Source organism: Mandrillus leucophaeus, unplaced genomic scaffold, assembly GCF_000951045.1.
Source record: "Mandrillus leucophaeus isolate KB7577 unplaced genomic scaffold, Mleu.le_1.0 Scaffold366, whole genome shotgun sequence".
NCBI lineage: Eukaryota > Metazoa > Chordata > Mammalia > Primates > Cercopithecidae > Mandrillus > Mandrillus leucophaeus.
Genome location: NW_012103876.1, coordinates 661368 through 687901, shown reverse-complemented (window position 1 = coordinate 687901; position 26534 = coordinate 661368). Strand labels below are relative to the sequence as shown.

Here is a 26534-nt window from a genome sequence, read left to right as displayed (position 1 = left end):
AAAAAAAAAATTCCCTGATATTTATCCTCACCCTCTCTTCAGATTCCCAGTGTCTTTGAAGTATTAATTATACTTAATAACTCTTTGTTACTGTTGAATTTTTACTTTTGGGGAGGGGGGTTGCCATTAAATTTGGGACCAGAGCAAGAGAAAATCAGAATTATTGGTTATGGCTAGCACTAAACTCTGGAGAAAAGTGTCCTCTTGTCTGTTTGGGAGTCTATCCTGCCATCTGACCTGGCCTACTTCATTGTTGAAGTCCTGGTTACTCTGAGGTATATTTTGTCGTAAGGCTAAAGCCATGATTCAGTTCCATTTTAGTTTACCAGGCACACCACCACACTGTCTGCAGGTGGATTAATCCGTATGTCACAGGTGTATTAATCAGTATGTCAAACAGAATGAGAAATGATCTGTTCTGGTAGTGCTTTAAGGGTACTCTGGCTTAATGTATATCCACACTAGACTATATACACAAAGTAAGTTACTAGCATCTTAGTCACATCCTCTAAGAAGGTCTTTGGTCTTTTTCATTCTAAACAGAACACTTTGATTTTTATTCATATGGTATGATTGTTGTGTGTGTGTGCGTGTGTGTTTGTGTGCGTGCTGTTAATTTTATTTTAAGTTATAAAATTGATCATAATAGAAATGAGAATATTTCCGGCATTATTCTCTGACTGTAGTTTGGGGAGCATTGTAATTATTTTGTTCCACAGCTTTTGGGTAACTGTTAAACAGTGAACTAATTTGTTATCTAAATAAAATGTTTGCTATTTTTAAAAAAAATTACGGAAATGTATTTTGTGGATTTGTCTAGGAGTCTCGTTTTGTTGAATTGGATACCTAACATTTGCCCATTCATTTTACTTGACATGGTTAGACTTCTGATATATACAGAACATGAGGAGAATTGCAGTCTTATGGTTTATTAATATGATAAAATGAGCATTCAGAAATTCACAGCTGTATTTTATCTTGTTTAAGTCCCGAACATTAGGAACTCTACAGCAAGAATGGTCTTTATTATTTATTTATTTATTTGAGACAAAGTTTCACTCTTGTTGCCCCAGCTGGAGTGCAATGGTGCATTCTCTGCTCACTGCAACCTCCGCCTCCCAGGTTCAAGCAATTCTCCTACCCCAGCCTCCCCAGTAGCTGGGATTACAGGGATGTGCCTCTATGCTCAGCTAATTTTTTATATTTTTAGTAGAGACGGGGTTTCTCCATAGTAGTCAGACTGGTCTCGAACTCCCAACCTCAGGTGATCTGCCTGCCTCAGCCTCCCAAAGTGCTGGGATTACAGGCGTGAGCCACCATGCATGACCAGAATGGCCTTTATTATACTGACTTTTTGTAACCACTAAATGTTGTTTTACAGTTATGATGAAGAATATTATCATTCTTGTAGGAAAAGACATTTGCTTGGGATGGAACTGATTCATACAAGTATTAGTAGTGGGTGAATAAAATGTTTGGCTCTTGATTAGACTCCTGATGTTGAGTATTTGTTTTGAGTTTTAATGTTGCTTTAATTTGGATTGATCTGAAGTCATTTTAGGTTGGCATGCCATTCAGTATTTTAGAACTGTTTAATATACAGTTCACCAAGTAAACAGGTCTGTGTCAAATCTAATAGCTGTGAATACAATTGTAGGAAGATGGATTATTTTTCTTCTTCTTTTTTTTTTTTTTTTTTTTTGAGACTTGCTCTGTCTCCCAGGCTGTAGTACAGTGGCGCGATCTTGGCTCAGGGCAACCTCCGCCTCCCGGATTCAAACAATTCTCCTGCCTCAGCCTCCCTAGTAGCTGGGATTACGGGCGTGTGCCAGCCACTGTACCTAGCTAAATTTTGTATTTTTAGTAGAAATGGGGTTTCACCATGTTGGCCGTGGTTGGCCAGGCTGGATTCAAATTCCTGACCTCAGGCGATCTGCTCTCCTCGGCCTCCGAAAGTGCTGAGATTACAGGCATGAGCCACTGCACTCGGCCAGGAAGATGGATTTTAAGAACAGGGTGGACTGCCATAAAATTGAGCCTGTACATACCCCTTCTCTTTCTCCACTTCAGTCACGGAAAGCATTGTGTATCTAGTCTATATGTTGGAAATTTCTGGCAAGTCTTTATTTTTTCTTAAGGAGTATGTGGTGTTCACAGGTCTGTTGGAACATTTTTTTTTTAAAGACGGAGTCTTGCTTTTGTTGCCCAGGCTGGAGTGCAATGATGCAATCTTGGCTCACCGCAACCTCTGCCTCCCGAGTTCAAGCAATTCTCCTGCCTCAGCCTCCTGAGTAGCTGGGATTACAGGCATGTGCCACCACCCCTGACTAATTTTGTATTTTTAGTAGTGACGGGGTTTCTCCATGTTGGTCAGGTTGGTCTTGAACTCCTAACCTCAGGTGATCCACCCCAGCCTCCCAAAGTGCTAGTATTACAGGTGTGAGCCACCGTGCCCAGTCTTTTTAAATCTGATTCCTTTCCCCCTGAAGTTTCTGTTCAACCCTTTACTATGGTCATGTTGATGTTTTTAATTGCTAAAACAAGTCAAAATTCAATATCCGTGGCAGCTGACAATTAAGACTTTGGCATATAAAATAAAGGGTTTATTTTTTCATTCCTCTGTAAATGGTGTTGTTTTCACTTATTTGTAGTGCTATGAAACTGGTCACCTGGAGAATGGCATAACTGAATCTTGTGCCACATCTTATTCAAAAGATTTTGGTGGAGGTGAGTATTTTTGAGATTTAAAAAATGTAATGCAGTAGTAAGTTTGAAGCGCTTTGTCTGTTAACCATAAAAATTGTTACATGTGTAAACCAGACCAGTGAGGTACAAGTTTTAAAACTGGTTTGCCCAAAATCTGCTTCCTCAAACAGATATTCATAAATTGAACATCTACCAGGGCTTTTAGTAGGAATACTACCTGTAATCTTGCTAAAGCATTACAGAGAGTTAGGTTATTATCTGTAGTATTCCTGTTTTATAGAAGAAATGTGAAGATGAGCAAAGAGTATCATGGGAATATTATATTTCGTGTGGCCTACGATTATTAAATTTTCTAACAAGTAAATCTAGCAATATGTTAGCTTATTTTAGCCATGTGGCAATTGTAATCCCATAGGTTGCTCAATTTGCTTGTAATATTTAAAAATAAGCTGCTTTCAAAATAATACCAGGCCGATCATGGTGGTCCACAACTGCAATTCCAGTGTTTTGGGAGGCCAAGATAAGATAACACTTGAGGCCAGGTGTTCCATCCAGACCAGGCTTGGCACTTAGTGAGACCCTGTCTCTATCTACAATTAAAAAAAAAATTAGCTAGGCATGGTGGTGTATTTCTATAGTCACAGCTACTTGTTAAGCTGATGTGGGAAGATCCCTTGAGCCCGAGAGGTTGTGGCGACAGTAAGCTGTTGCTCACACCAGGCACTGGAGCCTGGGCAACAGTGAGAGACCATGTCTCTTAAAATAATAGTAGTAATAATAACATCAGCTCTTTTCCTGTATTTTTATATTTCATTTTTGAAATAAAACCTACAACATGAACTTTATCCATTATAAATTTTGTGTAAGTGTTCCAACTTATGAGAATTTCAGACCTTTCTGTTGTAATCATACTATCTCTTCTTTTAGTGTTAGGCTGAAGCAGTTTTGATGGCAGAGCTTCTCCAACTCAATCAGGCAATCAAAAAAGCTCATTGAGGCAGTCTTCAAAACTCCACCTTTCATATTGTTAACTAGCATAAATATCCTAGAATGTTTTAAGAAATATCTCTTAGATTCCCCTTGATGTTTCTATAACACTGTTGAAATGTGTTTAATGGAAAGTGCAGGAGGGACTAGAAGAATTTCTCTCTCTGGTTTTTTTTTTTTTTTTTTGGTTTGAGACAGAGTCAGGCTCTGCCGCCCAGGCTGGAGTACAGTGGTGTGATCTTGGCTCACTGTAGTCTCCGCCTCCCGGGTTCAAGCGATTTTCCTGCCTCAGCCTCCTGAGTAGCTGGGTCTACAAGTGCATTCCACTACACCTGGCTAATTTGTTTTGTAATTTTAGTAGAGATGGGGTTTCACCATGTTGGCCAGGATGGTCTCGATCTCCTGACCTCATGATCCTCCCGCCTCGGCTTCCCAAAGTGCTGGGATTACAGGCATGAGCCACTGTGCCCGGCCTCAACTCTCCATCTTAATCCTTTTTTTTCTTCTTTTTTTTTTTTTTTGAGATGGAGTTTCGCTCTTGTTATCCAGGCTAGAGTGCAGTAGCGCGATCTCGGCTCACTGCAACCTCTACCTCCTGGTTTCAAGTGATTCTCCTGCCTCAGCCTTCTGAGTGAGATTACAGGCATGCACCACCATGCCTGGCTAATTTTGTATTTTTAGTAGAGACAGGATTTCACCATGTTGGCCAGGATGGTCTCGATCTCCTGACCTCATGTGATCTGCCGACCTCAGCCTCCCAAAGTGCTGGGATTACAGGCTTGAGCCACAGTGCCTGGCCCTTAATCCATAAATCATATAGTGATTTATATTATTGTCTCCAATCTCGAAGTCTAGGGAGTGGTATCTTTTCATGACTAGTAAAAAGCATTTCTCTTTCATCTATAGGATTTAATTCCTTTGAGGAACTACAAGATTTGTCATTTCAATCATATAATTAAAAATTTCTGTGATAACCTGTACACTTATTATTAATCTATATGAGGGAGAAGTTACATATATGTAGCCATTTCCCATCTAGTTATGTCATCATGAGTTAGTCTCAATTCTTATTTCCCCCGTTTTCCTAATCCACAAAGCTAGAGAATTCAATGAGTTTTAAGGTTGGTTTTTATTCTATCAATAAGATAAGAGATTTTGGACATGTGTGTTATTAGCCAGCAAATAACACCTATTTTCCTGTCATAGGCACTTCCAAGATATTTGACAGACCAAGGAAGCGAAAACGACAGAGGCATGCTGCAGCCAAGATGCAGTGTAAAAAAGTGAAAAATGATGACTCGTCAAAAGAGATTCCAAGCTTAGAGGTAATACTCAGTTCCTGATCTTTTCACCTTCTACAGAGAAGCTACTTTTCACACCAGAGGCCACGTCCCTCTTTCCCTTGAGTTTTCTTAAGAATACTGTTCTACTGAAATGGCTGATGGCCATAAGGAATCTTGGAGGAAAAGTACAGCCTTATCCTAATAATGAGGCAAGGCATGTATTGCAACTGTCAATATGGTCTTTTTAAAAGATCATCACATCCCATGCTGTAGATGTCCAATCAGGTATATAATTGTTTCATCGTTAAGTAAACTTGTAAAACCAGAGAGCAGAATATCAAGTCAATATATGATCTGAAGGAACTTAGATACTGCCCTATAAAAGTTGAGACTGGCCAGGTGCCGTCGCTCATTCCTGTAATCCCAACACTTTGGGAGGCCGAGGTGGAAAGATAAATTGAGGTTGAGAGTTCGAGAAGATAAATTGAGGTTGAGAGTTGGAGACCAGCCTGGCCAACATGGTGAAACCTCATCTCTACTAACAATATAAAAATTAGCTGAGTGTGGTGGCGTGCGCCTGTAATTCCAGCTAATCAGGCAGAGGCACAAGAATCACGTGAACCCGTGAGGCAGAGGTTGCAGTGAGCCGAAATCATGCCGCTGTACTCCAGCCAGGTGACAGAGTGAGACTCTGTTTTAAAAGAAAAAAATTGAGACTGCTGGCTGGGTGTTGTGGCTCATGCCACTCAGCTCTTTCGGAGGCTAAGGTGGGAGGATCATTTGAGAACAGGATTTCGAGACCAACCTGGGAAATACAGTGAGACCTTGACTCTATTTGGAAAAAAAAAAAACCAAGTTGAGACTGCTGTGATTAGCGGGGAGATTTACTTGCTTATTTCTTGAGACCATCAGCTACTTAATCTTAGGACAATTTTTATGAATATCGGCCTTCAGGAAACAAAAGATTTAAAACGATTTACTTGCAAAGCATCAGTGCAATCATTGATATTATCTCTGGGTTTCCAACTCAAGTTAAAAGAGAGTTAGAAGTCAGGTCAGCATCACACGTTATGATGCAGAATGTTTCTTTCCAGGACAATTTGAATAGAATGCCCAAGAGGGGCATTATTTAGGAAACACTGATCTTGGAAGGACAAATAAGTAATCAAATAAACTTAAGAATGTTTTCTCTCCCTTAGTGAAACCTTAAAATGGAACAGCTCAGAAAGTTCCAGTGGAACAAACAGCCTCAGAGCAGTTAGTGGCAGGGCATGAGGCGCCCACTACCCGCCCAATCACAGCAGGGTTAGAACTAACATTGCATGCAGTCCGCCCGAGTGATTGGCTGAACATCTGTAAGTGCTTAATGGCTAGACAAATAGCAGCCCAGAGGGAGGGGGTCAAATGGAAGAGACATCAATAATACAGATGTGGGACATTATTTTTTCTTTGCAAGGGAGAACTAATGCCTCACAGGACGGCCGCAAGCCCCAAGGAGACTGTTGAGGAAGGTGTGGAACACGATTCTGGGATGCCTGCCTCTAAAAAAATGCAGGGTGAACGCGGTGGAGGAGCTGCACTCAAGGAGAATGTTTGTCAGGTAGAGAAATGTTTGCCAACTTGTGTATTCATTGCATGTTCATCTTTAAAGGGAAACCCACTCCATCTCTTTGTGATGGTTTCTTGGTAGAATAACAGTGCTTTTGGATGATCCCAGTGGAGTCACTTTCTTTAAGGATTTGACCCTTTTTTCTCCCCACAAAGAAAGATACTTGGAGAAATAGTTTAGTGTTGGTGAATCACTTGCCCTTAAGGCCCATGAAGGAATATATGCCGTGAAACAAGTCTGAGATGGAATATGCGAATCTCTGGTTGCTTATTCAAATATAATTCTCCAGTACTTCTCATGGTGTCAGAATCTTTGGGTTTGTAAGGAACTTTTCAAGGGTAATTTTAGCTTTGAGATATTTTTCCTTTAATGTGGTGACTTTAGAAAGCCTACCACCTATATTGTTTTATTTAATTAATAAATATTTATACAGTATTTACTGTGTATGAAGTATTGTTCCAAGCACTTTGTAAATATTACATTATTTAGTCATCCTAATAATCTCGTAAGTAGAGTTCTGTGATTATCCCCATTTTGCAGATGAGGAAACTAAATTACAGAGAGGATAAATAACTTGCTTATATTCATCAGTGAACCCTGGATTTAAACCTCAGCAGTCTGAATTTAGAATCTCCCTCTCCTTTTTTCTAACCTTTAAGTTCTGTTGGACTTGGTTGGTTTAGAGTCTTCACCATTGTGTTGGATTGCCTTTCTGTGAGATAGGGGATTCCACTTTATTGTTAAAGAGACTTTTAGTCTTTGTGAGTAGAGTCAGTGACCATTTGAGTATTTTTTTTTAATGGTCTTGATTTACCTATGTAATTCTTAAAATTTGGTGTATAAAAACTTGAAGATAGGTGATGTGCAGTGGCTCACACCTATAATCACAGTGCTTTTGGAAGCCGAGGCAGCAGGATTGCTTGAGGCCAGGAGTTCTAGACCAGCCTGGGCAATATAGTGAGACCCCTGTCTCTATTGAAAAAAAATTTATCTTTTTAAAAAAATTAGCCAGCTGCAGTGGCTCATACCTGTAGCCCAAGAGGTCAAGATTACAGACTTTTCTTTTAAGTAAACAAAAACTTGAGGATATTAGTTCTTTATTTATTTATTTATTTATTTATTTATTTATTTATTTATTTATTTTTGAGACCGAGTCTCGCTCCATCGCCCATGCTGGAGTGCAGTGGCGTGATCTCTGCTCACTGCAAGCTCTGCCTCTTGGGTTCACGCCATTCTCCTGCTTCAACCTCCTGAGTAGCTGGGATTACAGGTGCCCACCATAATGCCTGGCCAATTTTTTGTATTTTTTAGCAGAGACGAGGTTTCACCGTGTTGGCCAGGATGGTCTCGATCTCCTGACCTTGTGCTGGGATTACAGGCGTGAGCTACCACCCTGGCCAGTTCTTCTTTTTTAAACTGAAACCATAGGCCGAGCACAGCACTAATCTCAGCACTTTGGAAGGCTGATGTGGGTGGATCATTTGAGCCCAGGAATTTGAGACCAGCCTGGGCAACATGGTAAAACCCTGTCTCTGCCAAAAATACAAAAATTAGCCAGACGTGACAGTGTGTGCCTGTATTTCCCTTGCTGGGGAGGCTGAGGTCATTGGATCACCTGAAGCCAGGGAGGTAGAGGCTTTAGTGAGCCATGGTTATGCCAGTGCACTCCCATCTGGGTGACTGAGAGAGACCCTATCTCACAAATAATAAATAGCAATAGATAAATAAGTTGAGATCTCTAAAAAAGTAAACTCAGGCCAGAAAATGTTATTGTTGCCAATATAATTTCTTTTTTTTTTTTTTTTTTGAGACGGAGTCTCTGTCGCCCAGGCTGGAGTGCAGTGGCGGGATCTCAGCTCACTGCAAGCTCCGCCTCCCGGGTTTACGCCATTCTCCTGCCTCAGCCTCCCGAGCAGCTGGGACTACCGGCGCCGCCATCACGCCCAGCTAGTTTTTTGTATTTTTTAGTAGAGACAGGGTTTCACTGGGTTAGCCAGTATGGTCTCGATCTCCTGACTTTGTGATCCGCCCATCTCGGCCCCCCAAAGTGCTGGGATTACAGGCTTGAGCCACCGCGCCCGGCCGCCAATGTAATTTCAATCCAGTTTCTTTGCCTATTATCTTCACTATTACATACTTGGACCAGATCCCAAACAACAGTGTTAATCCTCAAAAACAGTTACGCTCATTATTTACTTAGTGAGACAAGTCAGAGTGTAAACACATTTTACAAAGATCATTTAATGAAAAGATTAAAGGTAAGGTGACCCTATGGTCCTGGCTTGTCTGGATCAGTCTTTGTGTAGGTCCCTTGTGCTGTCATAATTTATTAATAGCTCTTCCTTTCACTCTCAAGTGTCCCAGTTTGAAAGATAAATTACGTGGTTATCCCAGTTGAAAATTAGTCTATAACATTTAGTTAATGCGAAACTTTTGTTTCTTATTCACATTGTAATTAACGTTTTCCTATTTAAGTGCTGAAGGTCAATTTTTTTTACTATATATAAAAACATGTTATTGGTGCTCTGAATATGCAAAGTATAATATATAATACTATTTTTCAGTTTTTACATGTGAATAGTAGATAATGGGAATCAGACGTTTGAAGATAGCTCAGACTATAGGTTGATAAAGTCCCTGGGGTCCCCTATCAATTCCAGGCTACCTTTCTAACCTTTCTCCCTAAAGCTGTCCTAGTTAGTTTTTTATTTAACCTTTAATTCTTAAGTGATCAAGACCTATTCTGTTTCTATGAGTTTTTGAAGCTAAAACTTAGTCACCTTTCCCCTTGTTTGCTTTTCATAGTAGTACATGGCTTTAAAAAATATTTGGGCTGGGTGCGGTGGCTCACACCTGTAATCCCAGCACTTTGGGAGGCCAAGGTGGGTGGACCACGACGTCAGGAGTTTCAGACCAGCCTGGCCAACATGGTGAAACCCCATCTCTACTAGAAATATAAAAATTAGCCAGGCGTGGTGGCGCATGCCTCTAATCCCAGCTACTCGGGAGGCTGAGGCAGGAGAATCAGTTGAACCCCGGGCAGCACAGGTGGCAGTGAGCCAAGATTGCGCCATTGTGCTCCCTCGTGGGCGACAGAGCAAGACTCTGTCTCAAAAAAAAAAAAAAAAAAAATCATAAATCTTACATTGTTTTATTTCCTAAGCCCCTGTCTTAAGTGAGGCCCTATCTTAGCTGAGATTATTTCAGAAAAATGATCTCTCTCTGGGATGGTTCTAGGTGTGTCCCAAAAGGGCTGTTTAGACCTTGGTGGGAGCTCTTTTGGAACTTTATGGCCCAAGTCTAGCTAGCCAGTGTCAGTTGCTTGAACCATTCAGTAGCTTTCTGGTTTATCTCTATGCTCTTTTCTGACCTTTTGACTCTTGAACTCATTTTCCATGTAGCAGTCAGAACATCCTTTTTAAAAATGAATACCTGATTTTAGCTTTCCTTTGGTAAAGTTCTCCAATGGTACACCTTTTTAACTAGAATAAAATCTACAACTACAGGCCCTTGCCTCTTTCTCACCTCATTTTCTGCCACTTTTAACCTTTGTTTACTTTAACCCACTGACACTGGTTTTACCCTTGATTCTCAAACGTGGAAAAACAGATAGATGTTTTCTTTCTCTTAACAGAATTGTGAAAAATTGGGTGAGCTGCTGTTATGTGAGGCTCAGTGCTGCGGGGCTTTCCACCTGGAGTGCCTTGGATTGACTGAGATGCCAAGAGGAAAATTTATCTGCAATGAATGTCGCACAGGTAAAGTAGATATCGAATGGTCTTCCTCCAAAGAAAGTTTGAATTTTAAGTTTTTCAGGAAAGACATTTATTGGAGACACTATTTTGTGGCAACACTGGGCTAGTTGTTACAGATATAGAAATGGTGCTGTGGAGTCACTGCTTTCAGAAAAGCTACCAAGTGAATAATAAATGGGTAGCATAATATAGCGCAAAAAGCATTGTATTGGTGATACATTCAGAGTGTAATGTAAGCAAAGATGAGCTAATGCCATAGAGGAAGATATCTGTGTTTAGCTGTAAGAGAGAAAGAGAAATTGGTGTCGGGAGGGGAAGGGCAGAAGGTCCAGTAATGAAAATGTGTAAAACATTTGGGGAATATAGAATACAAGCCAATATGTTTAGAGTTTAGGATATTTTAGTTAAGAGGCATAGACAGTAACTATGAGGGCTTCTTGGTTACTGGTAATGTTTTATATTTCTTAATCTGCATAGTGATTACATGAGCATGTTTACTTCATCAACTATACTCTTAGGATGTGTGTACTTTACGGTGTGTACATCATACATCAATAAAAATATTTACTAAAAAAGTTAAAAGATTATTTGTGAGTTATAATGCTTAGATTGGATTAGAAAATAGGGATAGTCAGCTGAGACCAGCTGGTAAAGCACTTCATAAAGCTGTGCTAAGTAAAGTGTTCTTTTTTTTTTGTTTTTAAATAAGAGATGAGGTCTTGTCCAGGTTGGAGTGCAGTGGCGTGATCGTAGCTCATTGTAGTCTTGAGCTCCTGGGCTCAAGCAATCAGCTTCCCAAGTAGCTGGGACTACAGCCACTTGCCACCATGCATGGGTAATATTTTTTTATTTTTTATTGAGATGGGGGTCTTAACTATGTTGCCCAGGCTGGAAAGTGTTCTCTCACTCTCTCTCTCTCTCTCTCTCTCTTTTTTTTAAGCATGATATGTAGATGTTACAGCATGTAAACAGTGAAGAACTCAGGGCTGGGGTATAGATCTTATGCCTGTAAGTCATTGAAGCTGCACATATGGATCATACTTCCCAAAGAAAAAGTGTCATTAGGATAAGATAATGGTCAGTGACACTACCTGGGCACATATGCTCTTATAACCAGTTACTGGAAGGAGAGGAGGAGCTAGTCAATATCTCTGAAGCCACAGGAGTCAGGTGTTACCTGTAGGGGCAGATGTAGCAAAGACACTAAGGAGGTTCTGGATTGAAGAGAGGATTTTGTATGTGGCAGTGAGAAAATGCCTCAATTTTTGCCAGAGGATGTCTCATTACACTAGATTGAAGGGTGAGTGGATAGCCGTATATATAACTTCTTGAAGAAACTTGACTTCAGCAGAAAGGAAGACAGTACCTAAAGGGAGGATATTATAGGGTCAAGAGGAAAATCAGTTTGAATGTGTAAAACAGCTCTATTAAGGCAGAATTGAAGTGCAAAAAATTGCACGTATTTCAAGTGTATGAGTTGATAAATTTTGGTATGTATATATGTATGCACCTGTGAAATCATCACTCCGCATTATTATTTTGAGATTCAGTAAGGTTGTATGTATTGGTAGTTCATTTCTTTTTATCACTGAGTAGTAGTTTGTTGTGTGGATTTACTTGGTTGTTGATCCATTCATCTGTTGATAGACATTTGGGTTGTTTCCTGTTTTGGTTATTATAAATAAAGCTGCTGAGAACATTCAAGTTTTTGAACACTTTGTACCCTCCCTGCCCCTTCCCTCCCCCTCCCATTTTTCTTTTTTTTCCTTGAGACAGGGTCTCTCTGTGTCGCCTAGGCTGGAGTACAGTGCTATGATTCTGGCTCACTGCAGCCTCAACCTTCCAGGCTCAAGCAATCCTTCTGGCTCAGCCTCCTTAGTAGCTGGGACTACAGGTGCCTGCCACATGCCTGGCAAATTTTTAATTTTTTTTTTAAAGACAGGGTTTTATTACATCATTACCGGGCTGGTTTTGAACTCCCGGGATTAAGCAGTCCTCCTTGTTCAGCCTATGAAAGTGTTGGGATTATAGGTGTAACATTAACACACAATTCCTGGCCCCATTTTCTTTTTTCTTTTTTTCTCTTGAGATGGAGTCTCATACTGTCGCCCGGGTTGGAGTGCAATGGCGCAATCTCGGCTCACTACAACCTCCTCCTCCTGGGTTCAAGCAATTCTCCTGCCTCAGCCTCCCGAGTAGTTGGGATTACAGGCATGTGCCACCACACCCAGCTAATTTTTGTGTTTTTAGTAGAGACGGGGTTTCTCCTGTTGGTCAGGCTGGTCTCAAACTCCCAACCTCAGGCGGTCCACTTGCCTTGGCCTCCCAAAGTGTTGGGATTACATGCCACTGCACCTGGCCAACTTTTTCATTTTCTTAATGATGTGTTTGTAAGATTAATAGTTCTTAATTTTTATTAAATCCAGTTTATCAATTTGTTCTTTTTATGGACTGTGATTTGCTGTCATAGCTAAGAAGTTTTGCTTAACCTAGTGTCACAAAGTTTTTTTTGTTTTGTTTTGTTTTTTCTTTTTAATCTGCAACAGAGTCTCACTGTGTCACCCAGGCCGGAGTACAGTGGCACGATGTCACTCACTGCCACCTCCACCTCCCAGGTTCAAGTGATTCTTGTGCCTCAGTCTCCCTAGTAGCCAGGATACCAGGCATGTGCCACCATGCCCAGCTAATTTTTGCATTTTTAATAGAGACAAGGTTTCACCATGTTGGCCAGGCTGTTCTCAAACTCCTGATCTCAGATAATCCACCCACCTTGGCCTCCCAAACTCCCAAAGTGCTGGGATTACAGGTGTGAGCCGCTGTGCCCGGCCAGTGTCACAAAGATTTTTAGTTCTATGTTTTCTTCATAGAATTTTTTAGTTTTACATTTCACTATTAGGTCTATGATCTATTTTGTATTAATTTTTGCATATGACATGAGGTATAGAGAAGATATAATTTTTTTATTTTTGGTTTTTTAAATTTGTGGTTTTGTTTCCCTTTTTTCCTAGGAAAGTTATTATCTTTGAGAGTAGGAAGTTTTACCAGTTTTGGTATAGTGTAAGAAATGGGAATCATTTATTAGTGCTCTTGGCTTACCCTATTTTCCTGCAATAGGGTGATCACATCATTGTTTAGATTGCTCAGGTTTAATAATAGCTACCACTCCTGTAATCCCAGCACTTTGGGAGGCTAAGGTGGGTGGATTATTTAAAGTCAGAAGTTTGAGACCAGCCTGGCCAACGTGGCGAAACCTCGTCTCTACTAAAAATACAAAAATTAGCCAGTCATGGTCGTGGGTGCCTGTAATCTCATGTACTTGGGAGGCTGAGGCACAAGAATCACTTGATCCCAGGAGGTGGAGGTTGCAGTGAGCTGACATCATGCCACTGCACTCCATCCTGGGCGACAGAGGGAGATTGAGTCACCAAAAAAAAAAAAAAAAAAGCTACCAGTTATTCAGCATCAGGTAGGGTTTTGCCTGTTTAATATTTCTTAAAATATTTATTTGCTGGATGTTCTCAGTGTTTATAGATAAAATGGGTGATTTGAATGAGCTTCCATTTCCAGCAATTGCCTGCAGGAGGATTCATGTTGAGGTCTGTTTGCCTGTCAAGCTTAGGCTCTTTTTCTTATGTTGCACTGCATCTTACAGAGAGATAGAGGTCTGTGTTTTATGTTTTTATTATTTTATTTTATTTTTTCTGAGACAGAGTCTCCTCCTGTGGCCCAGGCTGGAGTACGGTGGTGCGAGCTCAGCCCACTGCAACCTCCACCTCCCAGTTTCAAGAGATTTCGTGTCTCGGCCTCTGTGGTAGTTGGGATTATAGGCACCTGCCACCACACTCAGCTAATTGTTTTGTATTTCTAGTAGAGAAGGTGTCTCACTATGTTCCCCAGGCTAGTCTTGAACTTCTAGCCTGGTTTTGACTTTTTATTACAAAAATCTTAAGACATACACCAGAGTAGAACAATGTAAAGAATCTCCATGTATTCAGTTAATTTCAATAGTTATCAACTTCTGTCTCATTTTCTCCATATATTTCAAAGGGTTTCTAACAGATACAACATCTAATGTATAGCAAGAATATATGATAACTTATTTGTGTCATCTACCAGCCAGTTCATTTTCAAATTTTCTCATTTGTCTCAGGGATGTCTTTTTATTATGTTTTGAATCAAGATCTAGATCCAGAGAGAGGCCAAAAGCTTCTCTGTAGGTTTTCTTAGGGAGATTACCAGCATTGTATGTCGGGTGATTTCCTGTAGTGTAAACTTTTTTATACATCTCTTTTTTTTTTTTTTTTTGAGACGGAGTCTTACTCAGTCGCCCAGGCTGGAGTGCAGTGGCACGATCTCGGCTCACTGCAAGCTCCGCCTCCTGGGTTCACACCATTCTCCTGCCTCAGCCTCCCAAGTAGCTGGGACTACAGGCGCCCGCTGCCACGCCCGGCTAATTTTTTGCATTTTTAGTAGAGACGGGGTTTCACCGTGTTAGCCAGGATGGTCTCAATCTCCTGACCTCGTGATCCGCCCGCCTCGGCCTCCCAAAGTGCTGGGATTACAGGCGTGAGCCACCGCGCCCAGCCTATACATCTCTTTAGTTTCTACTTATCTATAACAATACTGCCCCCACACCTTTTTTTTATTTTTATTTTTTTTTTGAGGCAGGGTCTCGCTCTGTCACCCAGGCTGGAGTCTATTGGTGTGATCTCAGCTCAGTCAATCTCCATTTTCCAGGCTCAAGTGATCCTCCTGTGTCAGCCTCTTAAGTAGCTGGGACCACGGGCATGCACCACCACGCCCAGCTAATTTTTGTATGTTTAGTAGAGATGGAGTTTCGCCATGTTGCCTGGGCTGGTCTTGACCTCCTGGAATCAAGCCAGCCACTCACCACGGCCTCCCAGAGTGCTGGGATTATAGGCATGAGCCTCCTCGCCCAGCCCAACTTATATTTTGTTGGTTGCCTCCTGGGAGGTATCCCCTTAACTTGTTCCTCTATCATCCATATTTCTTGTAAACTTGTAGTTAGTCCAGGGGCTGGATTAGGTTTGAGTTTTTTCTTTTTTTGGCGGGGGTGCCAGCGGCAAACATTTTCTGTAGACAACGTGTACTATCTGTTGTATCACATCAGGGAGTGTGTATTATCAGATAGTTCATTTATAATAATACTAAGATTGTTACAGTGGGGTCAGATGATGTCAGCCCTATCAGTCCATTATAAAATTTCTTACAAACTTTTCAGCTAATGGTTTAGCATTTGGTAGATTCTTGAATTCTTATTAATTTATCTTCTTTTGGTTTCTCAGGAATCCATACCTGTTTTGTATGTAAGCAGAGTGGGGAAGATGTTAAAAGGTGCCTTCTACCCTTGTGTGGAAAGTTTTACCATGAAGAGTGTGTCCAGAAGTACCCACCCACTGTTATGCAGAACAAGGGCTTCCGGTGCTCCCTCCACATCTGTATAACCTGTCATGCTGCTAATCCAGCCAATGTTTCTGCATCTAAAGGTATGGATTTCTCATGTGGACCACTCTAACTGTAAAACCTCAGTTTCACTGGCAACAGATATTTTCTTTTTCTTTCTTTCTTTTTTTTTTTTTTTTTTTTTGAGACGGAGTCTCGCTCTGTTGCCCAGGCTGGAGTGCAGTGGCGTGATCTCAACTCACTGCAAGCTCCACCTCCTGGGTTCACGCCATTCTCCTGCCTCAGCCTCCTGAGTAGCTGGGACTACAGGTGCCCACCACCATGCCTGGCTAAATTTTTGTATTTTTAGTAGAGACAGGGTTTCACCGTGTTAGCTAGGATGGTCTAGATCTCCTGACCTCATGATCCACCCACCTCGGCCTCCCAAAGTGCTGAGATTACAGGCGTGAGCCACCACACCTGGCCGGCAACAGATATTTTCAAATGGAATCCATCATGTCACTTTATGGTATCTCTCTAGGTTTTATCAGAGAGATTACGAACATTGTATTTGGGAGAGAAGAGGGACATAATGAACTAGTTCAGCAGCCAGGCAGTGCCAGGGCTCCACAGAACACAATGTGGTTATGTCGTAGGGTATTGAATATTTGGATTTCATATGAAATGTAGTTTGAGAAAGTGTTCAGCTGCACGTCCTCTTCTCCCTAATTGATTAGAAAACCAGAGTGTAGTCTTCCCCTGGGCTTTTTTTTTTTTTTTGAGACGGAGTCTTGCTCTCTTGCCCGGTCTTGATCTCCTGATCTCGTGATCCACCCACCTCAGCCTCCCAAAGTGCTGGCATTACAGGCGTGAGCCACCACGCCCGACCCCCTTGGGCCATTTTTATATCTCTGGTTTCTATATGTGATATCATTCAGAAATGCACGTCAAGGCAGGATTGGGGGTTCATTTTTTTTTTTTTTAAATGAAAACTCTTGTCCTAGAAATTTCTTCTGCTTCATAGTTAAGGTGAAACCTGAGTTTTCCAAAACTGTCTGTGCATATAGGTAAACTTGAGTTTTGAAATGTGTTCTCTTTGGTAAGACACGGTGTTTGTTTTTGTTGCTGTTGTTGTTTGTTTTTTTTGAGATGGAATTTCACTTTTGTTGCCCAACCTGGAGTGCAATGGCACGATCTTCGCTCACTGCAACCTCACCTCCCGGGTTCAAATGATTCTCCTGTCTCAGCCTCCTGACTAGCTGGGATTACAGGAACATGCCACCATGCCCAGCTAATTTTTGTATTTTTAGTAGAGACAGGGTTTCATCATATTGGTCAGTCTGGTCTCGAACTCCTGACCTCAGGTAATCTGCCTGCCTCGGCCTCCCAAAGTGCTGGGATTATAGGCATGAGCCACCTCGCCCAGCGTGTTTTTGTTTTTTGTTTGTTTTGTTTTGTTTTAAAACAGGAAGTCTCGCTCTGTTGCCCAGTGTGATCTCAACTCACTGCAATGTCCACCTCCCAGTGGTTCAAGAGATTCTCATGCCTCAGCCCCTGGAGTAGCTTGGATTACAGGTGCTTGCCACCACTCCCTGCTACTTTTTATAATTTTAGTATAGACGGGGTTTCGCCATGTTGTCCAGACTGTTCTGGAACCCCTGACCTCAGGTGATCTGCCTGACTTGGCCTTCCAAAGTGCTGGGATTACAGGTGTGAGCCACCGCGCCTGGAAAAACCCAATACTGTATCTCTGCTGGTAAATTCATGTGTGCCAAAAGAGCCTTAACTTTTTCTATAGAGGATTAAGGAGGCAAAATTTAGCAGTGTTGATGTTTCTTTTAATCAGACTGTCAGTACTTTTTTTAGGATTATTTCCTGGCCTTATGGGTCTCATAAGTAATTTAACTTGTTGGATCAAAATTGCAGTTTCGATGAATATGATGGTGTACACCTGTAGTTCCAGCTTCTTGGGAAGGTAAAGCAGAAAGTGGGAGGACTGTTTGAGCACACAGACTTTGAGGTCACGTCCAGCCTTGGCAACACAGGGAAACCCCATGTCTTTATTAATACAAAGAAAAATGAAAAGAGTTGCAGTTTAACTGTTGGCTACTTTCTTATTTTTAATTGTTGTTACAGATTGCATTAGAGGTTTTGGTGGTGGTTCGGTGATGGTTTATAATAGATGAAGTATTTGAGGGGATGTATTTCCTCTGGAGATGGTAGAGAGGTTCGTTCACTTGAAAGGCTTTAAGAATCACAGAGTTCCAGGCAAGCATTATTGTTCTCTCCCCTCTCCCTGTTTATTCTGGGGCTGATTTCCTAGCTGTCAGGACAGTGGTTTGAGTTGGGCTTTCCCTTGTTGAAGCAGGCTCACTGACAGTTATGGGATTTGGTTCCTTTTGGAGACTTATCACATAGCTCCCATCTGAGTTTTCTTGATGGATCAAATGTTTAAGATCCATCATCTTAGTGGTCATTCCTTCTATTTGTGACATTTTTTCAATGCTAACAAATAGACTTGAATAACTCACATTCTTTTTATATTTAATATTTTTGTTTTTCTTTTGCTTGTCCCTGATTTTCCTGCTTTAGGTCGATTGATGCGCTGTGTCCGCTGTCCTGTGGCATACCACGCCAATGACTTTTGCCTGGCTGCTGGGTCAAAGATCCTTGCATCTAATAGTATCATCTGCCCTAATCACTTTACCCCTAGGCGAGGCTGCCGAAATCATGAGCATGTTAATGTTAGCTGGTGCTTTGTGTGCTCAGAAGGTAAGAAATCACTTCTTCCTCTATTTGTAGTCTAAAAAGGGATTAAATCAATGTTTTAATTGGAACAAAAATACTTTTCATCATATTGCCACTGGAAACAATATTAGAAATGATACTATTCATCTGCCATTAAGGAAATGATGTCCCAAATTAATGATTATATAGCAGAACTTGTTTTTTTATTTTTTTGAGACAGCATTTCACTCTGTTGCCCAAGCTGGAGTGCTGTGGCACAATCTCAGCTCACTGCAACCTCCACCTCCCACATTCAAGCAATTCTCCTGCCTCAGCCTCCTGAGTAGCTGGGATTACAGGTGCCCGCCACCACGCCTGACGAATTTTTTGTATTTTTAGTAGAGACAGGGTTTTACCGTGTTGGCCAGGCTGATCTCAAACTCCTGACCTCAAGTGATCCGCCCGCCTCGGCCTCCCAGAGTGCTGAACTGCGCCTGTCCAGCAGAACTTTTAAAACTTGGCTTTGTTGCCCAATGGGGAGAGGTTTTATTTTTCTTATTTTGAATAATGACTTGAGTTTTGTTAAAATGATAAACAATTGAAGCAGTAAAGACAAAAACTCACTTAATTCCACCACCAGAAAAAAAAAATCATTCTTAATATTAAGTGGCATTACTCCAGACATTCATGCATGTCAGCAGATAGGTCAGATACCTAGATAGAAACAATTCTTGAAAATAGTATTATCATGTAATTGTGTTTTAACAAGCAATTTTATGCAAATTAATAGAAAAAGAGTGAACGTGATGGAAAAAGTGAAGGGATTTGTGAACTTTAGTTATATATTTTCTCTTTGTAAGGAATATTAGTTCTTAAAAGATCACGTAGAAGAAAGATAAATTTTCTGTATATTTTATTCTTCGCTCTTTTGCCCAGGCTGGAGTGAAGTGGTGCAATCTCTGCTCACTGCAACCCCTGCCCCCACGCTGCTCCCTGCCCCGCCCCCACTGGTTCAAGCAATTCTCCTGCCTCAGCCTCCTGAGTAGCTGGGATTACAGGCGCCCAACATTGTGCCCCACAATTTTTTTTTTTTTTTTTTTGGTGGAGTTGGGGTTTCACCATGTTGGCCAGGCTGGTCTCTAACTTCTGACCTCAGTTGATCCATTCTTCTCGGCTTCCCAAAAGTGCTAGGATTGCAGGCGTGAGCCAGTTTGCCCAGCCATTTTATTCATTTTTAAAATAGTTGTTTTTTAGAACAGAGTTAGTGTTAACCTTTCACATACTTTCTTTTCTATGCTTATCATCCGTGACAACTTGATTTTTGCTAGTTAAATGGAAGATTTTAGCACTCATCACCAGTATGTTAACTAGTTAAAGTTCTGAATTCCTTATTTCAGTTTTTCTCTTGGTTGTCTGAACTTTTGTGAGCCCACAGGTACTCATTTCTCTGCTTTGAGGCATCATTTGCCTTTGTACTAGAAGGATATCTAGTACAAAGGTAAATGATACTTTTCTAAGTTTGTGGTAATGGTATTGGTATTTTGTAATGGTATTTTTCTAGGTTCCTCGTGGACTTTGCTCCACTATCTTCTGGTGATGAGGGTGGCACCAGTTCTTCAGTTTTCTCTTTTATTTTGAGATTTTAGTTTGTTGATTTAGTAGTTACTTGGAAATAATTTTTTTATTATCTACTTATTAATTATACAATTTCCTGAAAACCTGGCTGGCTCTGAACATTCTGAGGGACTAATTTTATAAAGAGTCAATATATGTAATAGAATGAGCATTATACTTCGAATCTCGAAGTCCAAGTTTGAATTCTGGCTTGTCTCTTTAGTCAAATTGCTTTACTAAGTCTTGGTTTGCTTGTTTATAAAATATAGGCTCTATTCCCTATCACACAGTCATATTTATCACATAGCATCAATTAAATGAAAAGATATGATTAAAACCCTTGCACAGTGAGAAAATAAGTTTAAATGGTCTCTCGTCTCATTTTTAATTCTCTGTAGGGCTGACTTTTTCCACAGCCTGCCTCATTTTGTTTGATTTTCTTCTAAAAATTATCTTTGTTATTACCCACTTTCCCTGCAAGATGACTTTCTCCAAGAAAACAATACTTTCTTTTTCTTTCCTCTTTCTTAAGATATCACTAAAGAAGCTGAACACGGTGGTGCATGCCTGTAGTCCCAGCTATTCAGGAGGCCAAGGTGGGAGGATTGCTTGAGCCCAGGAATTCAAGACCAGGCTGGGCAATATAGTGAGACTGACCTCATAAACAAAACAAAACAAAAAACAGCCAAAAAAAATAGCTATCACTGTGAAAGGAAAATAAATCCCAGGAGCCCCAAATCACTAAGTCAAGGGAAAAGTCAAGCTTGGAACTACATCAGGAAAACCTGCCTCCCATTTTATTCCTCAATATTACAGCTACAGGCCAGGCGCCATGGCTCACACCTCTAATCTCAGCACTTTCGGAGGCTGAGGCAGGTGGATCACATGAGGTCAGGAGTTTGAGACCAGCCTGGCCAACATGGTGAAACCCCGTCTCTACTGAAAATACAAAAATTAGCCAGGTGTGATGGCGGAAGCCTGTAATCCCAGCTGCTTGGGAGGCTGAGACAGGAGAATTGCTCTGTTCTGTTGAATTTCACCCTGGCAGTGGAAACCGATAGCTTATCTTCACTGGTGTGGGACAGAAAGTCATCCTATGCTCATCTGAGACAAATGCATACCTGATTGCTTTCTCTGCCCTATTGTTTATGTAAAAATGCAGATTCACTGAGCCAGATTAAATTGTATATTCAGTGAAAGGCTGATGAAGGACTCAAAAGAATGCAACCTTTTGTTTTTTACCTACTTATGACCTGGAACCCCAAGCCCCTCCCAGAACCAATGACAATGTTACACATACTGATGTCTCTTATCTCCCTAAAATATATAAAAGCAAGCTGTACCCCCACCACCTTGGGCACATGTTGCCAGGATCTCCTGAGGTTGTGTCATGGGCGTGTTCTTTACCTTGGCAAAATAAACTTTCTAAATTGGTTGAGACTTATCTCACATATTTTGAATTCACATCACTAAGGAGATTTGTATTAACAGGTGTATGTTTATGCCAATAATTCTGTAAAAGAAGAATTTTCCTTACTTGCGATATATTGTCTCTGTAGCCAAAGACTGGAGTTTAGTTAATTCTGGAAGCTTTGTTCACTTAGTTGAAATCTGAAAGATAGTACACAGTCAGTGGATGGGTAAAACTGCTGCCACCTTAGTATAAACCAAGGCAGTACCTCCAAACCAATACAAATAAGCAGTCATTGCGTTCTGTATCATCACCTACTTGCAGTAAAAGCATGGCAGTTTCACCTTAGAAGTTTCTTGAAGTAAAAAACCTTAGTTTTATTATTGTATCCTGTCCATGAAGTGAACATTGTTTTCCTATTCTCTGTGATGAAGTGGGAAGTACACATAAAGCAGTTTCTTTGCATACTGATGGTTATCATGAGTTAAAGCACTCATGCAACTGAGTTTCAAGCTGAACTATCCACATTGTTCATGGAACACCATTTTTAATTGTAAGAGTTACTGATAAACTGTGGTTATTCATGCTTGGATATGTAGCAGACATTTACTTGAAAATGAACAACTGTGAGCCTGTCAATTCAAGAAAAACAACTGCAAAATAATGGCCAATGATAAAATTTGAGCTTTTAAGTGAAAATTAAAATTTTCATAAACTATTATCTTCTACCTTCAGCTTGACAGCTTCTTAGTACTTACTGATGGGATCATGGTAGTATTAATAAATGTGATTTTAAAAGTATTATAATAGGCCATTTCGAAGATACATATGACTCAATGAACCTTTTTTTTTTTTTTTTTGAGACGGAGTCCGGCTCTGTCCTCAGGCTGGAGTGCAGTGGCGTGATCTCAACTCACTGCAACCCCCTCCTCCCGGGTTCAAGCAATCCTCCTGCCTCAGCCTCCCGAATAGCTGGGACTACAGGTGTGTGCCACCATGCCCAGCCAATTTTTTGTATTTTTAGTAGGGACAAGGCAATATTTTTAATATAGCTAATACATGATGTTAAAAACCTTGCATGTGTAAAAGATCCATTCAAAGTAGAAGACAGATTAATGAATTTTAGTGTAGTTGTTTTAAGTTTAGTGACATAGTTTCAGTTCCACATTGCAACTAAACTCTACACTATGGAGTTTTAGTATAGTATCAAAGAATGAATATCCATAGTTATTGAACAGGTTATTTTAGCACTCTTTTCCAGCAATATATCTGAGAGGCCATACTTTCTTCATGTGTGTCAAATAACATATTGCAACAAATGCAATTTAAAATATTTGCTAAAATGAGCTGTACACGGTGGCTTATGCCTGTAATCCCAGCACTTTGGGAGGCAGAAGGATCACTTGAGGCCAGGAGTTCAGGACCAGCCTGGCCAACATGGCGAAACCGGTCTCTACTAAAAATGCAAAAATTAGCTGGGCGTGGTGGTGCATGCCTGTAGGCCCAGCTACTCAGGAGGCTAAGGCAGAAGAATCACTTGAACCAGGGAGACAAGAGGTTGCAGTGAGCTGAAATTGTGTGCCTGCACTCCAGCCTGTGTGACAAAGTGAGACCCTGTCTCAAAAAAAATAAAACATTTGCAAAAATGGGTCGGGTGCAATGGCTCGCGCCTATAATCCCAGCACTTTGGGAGGCCGAGCTGGCAGATCAGTTGAATCCAGGAGTTCCAGACAAGCCTGGCCAACCTGGCAAAAAAAACCCATCTCTACAAAAAAAAAAAAACAAAAAAACATTGGCGTGGCTCGGGAGGATGAGGCAGGAGAATCTCTTGAACCTGTCAGGTGGAGGTTTCAGTGAGCTAAGATCACGCCACTGCACTCCACCCTGTGTGACAAAAATGAGGAAACATATAGTTTTTATTAAAATGTTAATCATGTTTAATGAAGTAATTCTTAGTATCTGTTTGCAGGAACTAGGAAATAAAAATTTAAAAATAATAAAATGAATTAGATACTTAAAATGAATTTAGAAACCTAAAATTTTTTTAGTTTTAAATTTATCTCTGGCAAATACCTGTAGTATATCCTGTATACACAAAAACACTTTGGGTTTCTTTGTAATTTTCAAGAGCATAATGTGGTCCTGTAAATTCAAGGAAAGCCTGAAGCCAAAAAGCCCAAGGACTGCTCCCATAAACTAAGATTATCCTGCGGTTAGTGAACAGGGATAGAAAATAGTCTTACAACTGTTTTTCCCCCTTAAAGGTAGTTAACCCGGGTAGTAGGATAATTGGTAAATTTCAAATTGTGAGGAATTGGACCCTTTCAATTTAGCAGTATGTTTAAAACGCATTTTCTCTTTCTTTCCCTCTTCCACCAAGTGTCTCATTTCATCTTCATTTTAACGGCTCATGCAGGTTTCCCTCTGCTCTCTTCCTGGTTTTTCAGCTTTCTCCTATACATTACCTTTAGTGTCACTAGATAGACCCTCCTTCCTGCTTCCCATCTATCTACCCAGAGTAGTTCTATTGATTTCTTCCCTCATGTTCTTCCTCAGTTCAATCTGCATTGTGCTGTGTTCTGAAATACAGAGGTGCTTGCCACTTTGTCCCCTCAACTCTGACCTTTGACCTTTATTCAGTGGGTTTTCTTTTATCCAGGTTTCTTTTAGTGTTATATCCTTCTTTGAGTGCCTTTTTGTACATGAAATATTTCTAGTGCATCATGAATGCCAGTTTAATGAAAGGAAGATTTTTCTCCTAAGACTATGTAAGCAGACTAAACAAGTTGTAATTCAGCAAGTGACTAAGCATAGATAGGAATGTTGCAGAAGGTATCCTGCCACTGGGCTAGTTGAATTTATGTCACTGTTAGTGTACCATTCTTAGATTATTTGATTACCAAAATAGCTAAATAGAGTTTGGGACTGTATAATTGTTCTTCAGACTTGTTTTTTAGCAGCAGATACATTTCCAAATATAATCTTACTCTGAATTTGAGCTTCACCATACAATACAGACAAAAGGCGACTTTTCCAGTTGAAGTAGGAGTCTGATCTGAAACACACCCCTGGCCCCAACAAAAGTAAATAAAACTTCCACTCTTATTTTAAGAGCTTGTTGAAGAGAATTAGTAAGTAAAGGTCCTTTTGGCCGGAACTGCCATCTTCCTGTAATTCGCCAAAATGTCAAAACACAAAGGGAAAGAGGAGAGGCACCTGATACATGTTCTCTCAGCCTTTTACAAAACATGGAGTTGTTCCTTTGGCCGCATATATGCAAATCTATAAGGAAGGGGATATTGTAGACATCAAGGGAATGGGTACTTTTCAAAAAGGAATGCCCCACTAGTGTTACCATGGCAAAACTGAAAGAGTCTACAATGTTACCCAGCATGCTGTTGGCATTGTTGTAAACAAGGGCAAGATTCTTGGCAAAAAATTCATTGTGCATATTGAGCACATTAAGCACTCTAAGAACCAAGATAGCTTCCTGAAACGTGTGAAGGAAAATGATCAGAAAAAGAAGCCGAAGAGAAAGTTACCTGGGTTCAACTGAAGCACTAGCCTGCTCCACTCAGAGAAGCATACTGTGAGAACCAATGGGAAGGAGCCTGAGCTGCTGGAACCTATTCCCTATGAATTCATGGCATCATAGGTGTTAAAAAAAATAAAAGATCTCTGGACTGTTTAAAACAAAAAAAAAAAGCAAAAGTCAGCATGGGAATAAATTATATATAAAGTGCCAACAGAAGTATGTTTATAGTAGGAATTTTTTTTTGTTCTTTCCCAGCTGAAGATTTATTGGCATAAATGCAACCATATAAAAACATAAGTCATGAAAAACAGTCATAGTGTGCCCTCCCCATCCCCCCAGCCCAGGCCCCTAAAGCTTCCTCTGCCGGAGGGAGGGAGAGAGAGGAAGGGGGAACCCCACAATCATCTAGGAGTGCTCAGCCCCTGGGCCTGTGCAGGGTAGGAGAGTCGGGCCTCAGCGCATCCTATAGTCTGTGGAGCAGGACAGGTTGCACAGATGGCCCTTGAAATTTAGGTTGACGGTGAAGTCCAGGTCCCAATTGTTCTTGGCGTTGGGCCACATGCCGATGGTGCTGAAGATCTCCTCGCCTGTCTTCAAGGTCAGGTAGTCCTCCATGTAAAACACCATCTGCTTCCAGTGCTTGTACAGGGACTCGGGGCTGATGGAAAAGTCGGTCCTCTTGTGGCAGTGCATAAACTCGATGTTGAAGTAGGCCACCTGGGCGTGCACGTAGTCATTCTGTTTCACTTGCAGGCAGAACGGGGAGGTGAAGGTCAGGTCTTCCACCTTGACGGTGTAGATGTCTGTCTCCTTTATGAGGCAGGCGTTGTTGACCAGCTGTTTGAGGTCCACTAGGGGCTCCTTGATGGCCACATCTTTGATGCAAGACATATCGAAGCCGTAAGCGTTCTCCCACCCGTGGATCTTGTAGGCTTTGTACTGCCGGTCCTCGATGACCGTCACATACAGTGTGGCCCGGTCTGAGAAGATGAGGCTTATTGGGCGCCAGTCACTTGTCGGGGCGTGGAGCACGGTGTTGAGCATGGACTCCTAGAAGAGGCAGTTAGCCCATCCACTTGCTGCTGATGATGTCCACCTTTTCCACCGGGAGCTCTACCTCCGCCACCTTCCCCTTGATGATGGTCACCAAGTGGTCTAACTTGTTGGCTTTGACAATCTTCACCGCATATTCAGAGCTAGTGGAACCACTCGATCCCGATGACGTTGCGGGCCCGGCCTTGGCGGCGAACATGCAGAGGATGCTTGTGTCCGTGCCCCCATCCAGCACTACCTTGTCCTTGAAGAGGTGATGGTTGTGAAACATGGAGTTGCTGAAGTGGGCGTAGGAGTCACAGTAGTAATCTTTGGACGTTATGCTCTCGACGTCCGTCTTCTCGCTGCTTTCCGCCTGGCCACAGGACACCTCCATGATGCAGTTCGCGACCTCGGCGGCCGCCATCTTCACCCACACCTCCTAACTCCTCCAGTCGCCAAGACCCCCGCC

At 41.3% G+C, this 26534-nt stretch overlaps 2 protein-coding genes and 1 pseudogene across 3 annotated transcripts in view; 2 read left to right on the top strand and 1 right to left on the bottom strand.

The window, feature by feature from the left end:
• Positions 1-26534, top strand: part of NSD1 (nuclear receptor binding SET domain protein 1) — a 186947-nt gene that overhangs the window by 127527 nt on the left and 32886 nt on the right. For both annotated transcript variants that reach the window (XM_011989976.1, XM_011989977.1), the window contains 6 exons: positions 2652-2727; positions 4900-5018; positions 6433-6576; positions 10220-10343; positions 15647-15847; positions 18336-18515. In XM_011989976.1, coding sequence (XP_011845366.1) covers positions 2652-2727; positions 4900-5018; positions 6433-6576; positions 10220-10343; positions 15647-15847; positions 18336-18515 — 844 coding nt within the window. The remainder of the gene's footprint in view (positions 1-2651; positions 2728-4899; positions 5019-6432; positions 6577-10219; positions 10344-15646; positions 15848-18335; positions 18516-26534) is intronic.
• On the top strand, positions 24689-25150 carry LOC105546738 (annotated as a pseudogene).
• LOC105546715 (protein arginine N-methyltransferase 1-like) lies at positions 25287-26489 on the bottom strand. The gene is given in 3 exon segments (XM_011989974.1): positions 25287-25833; positions 26026-26095; positions 26097-26489. Coding segments are annotated over 3 exon segments (813 nt in total). The 3' UTR covers positions 25287-25483.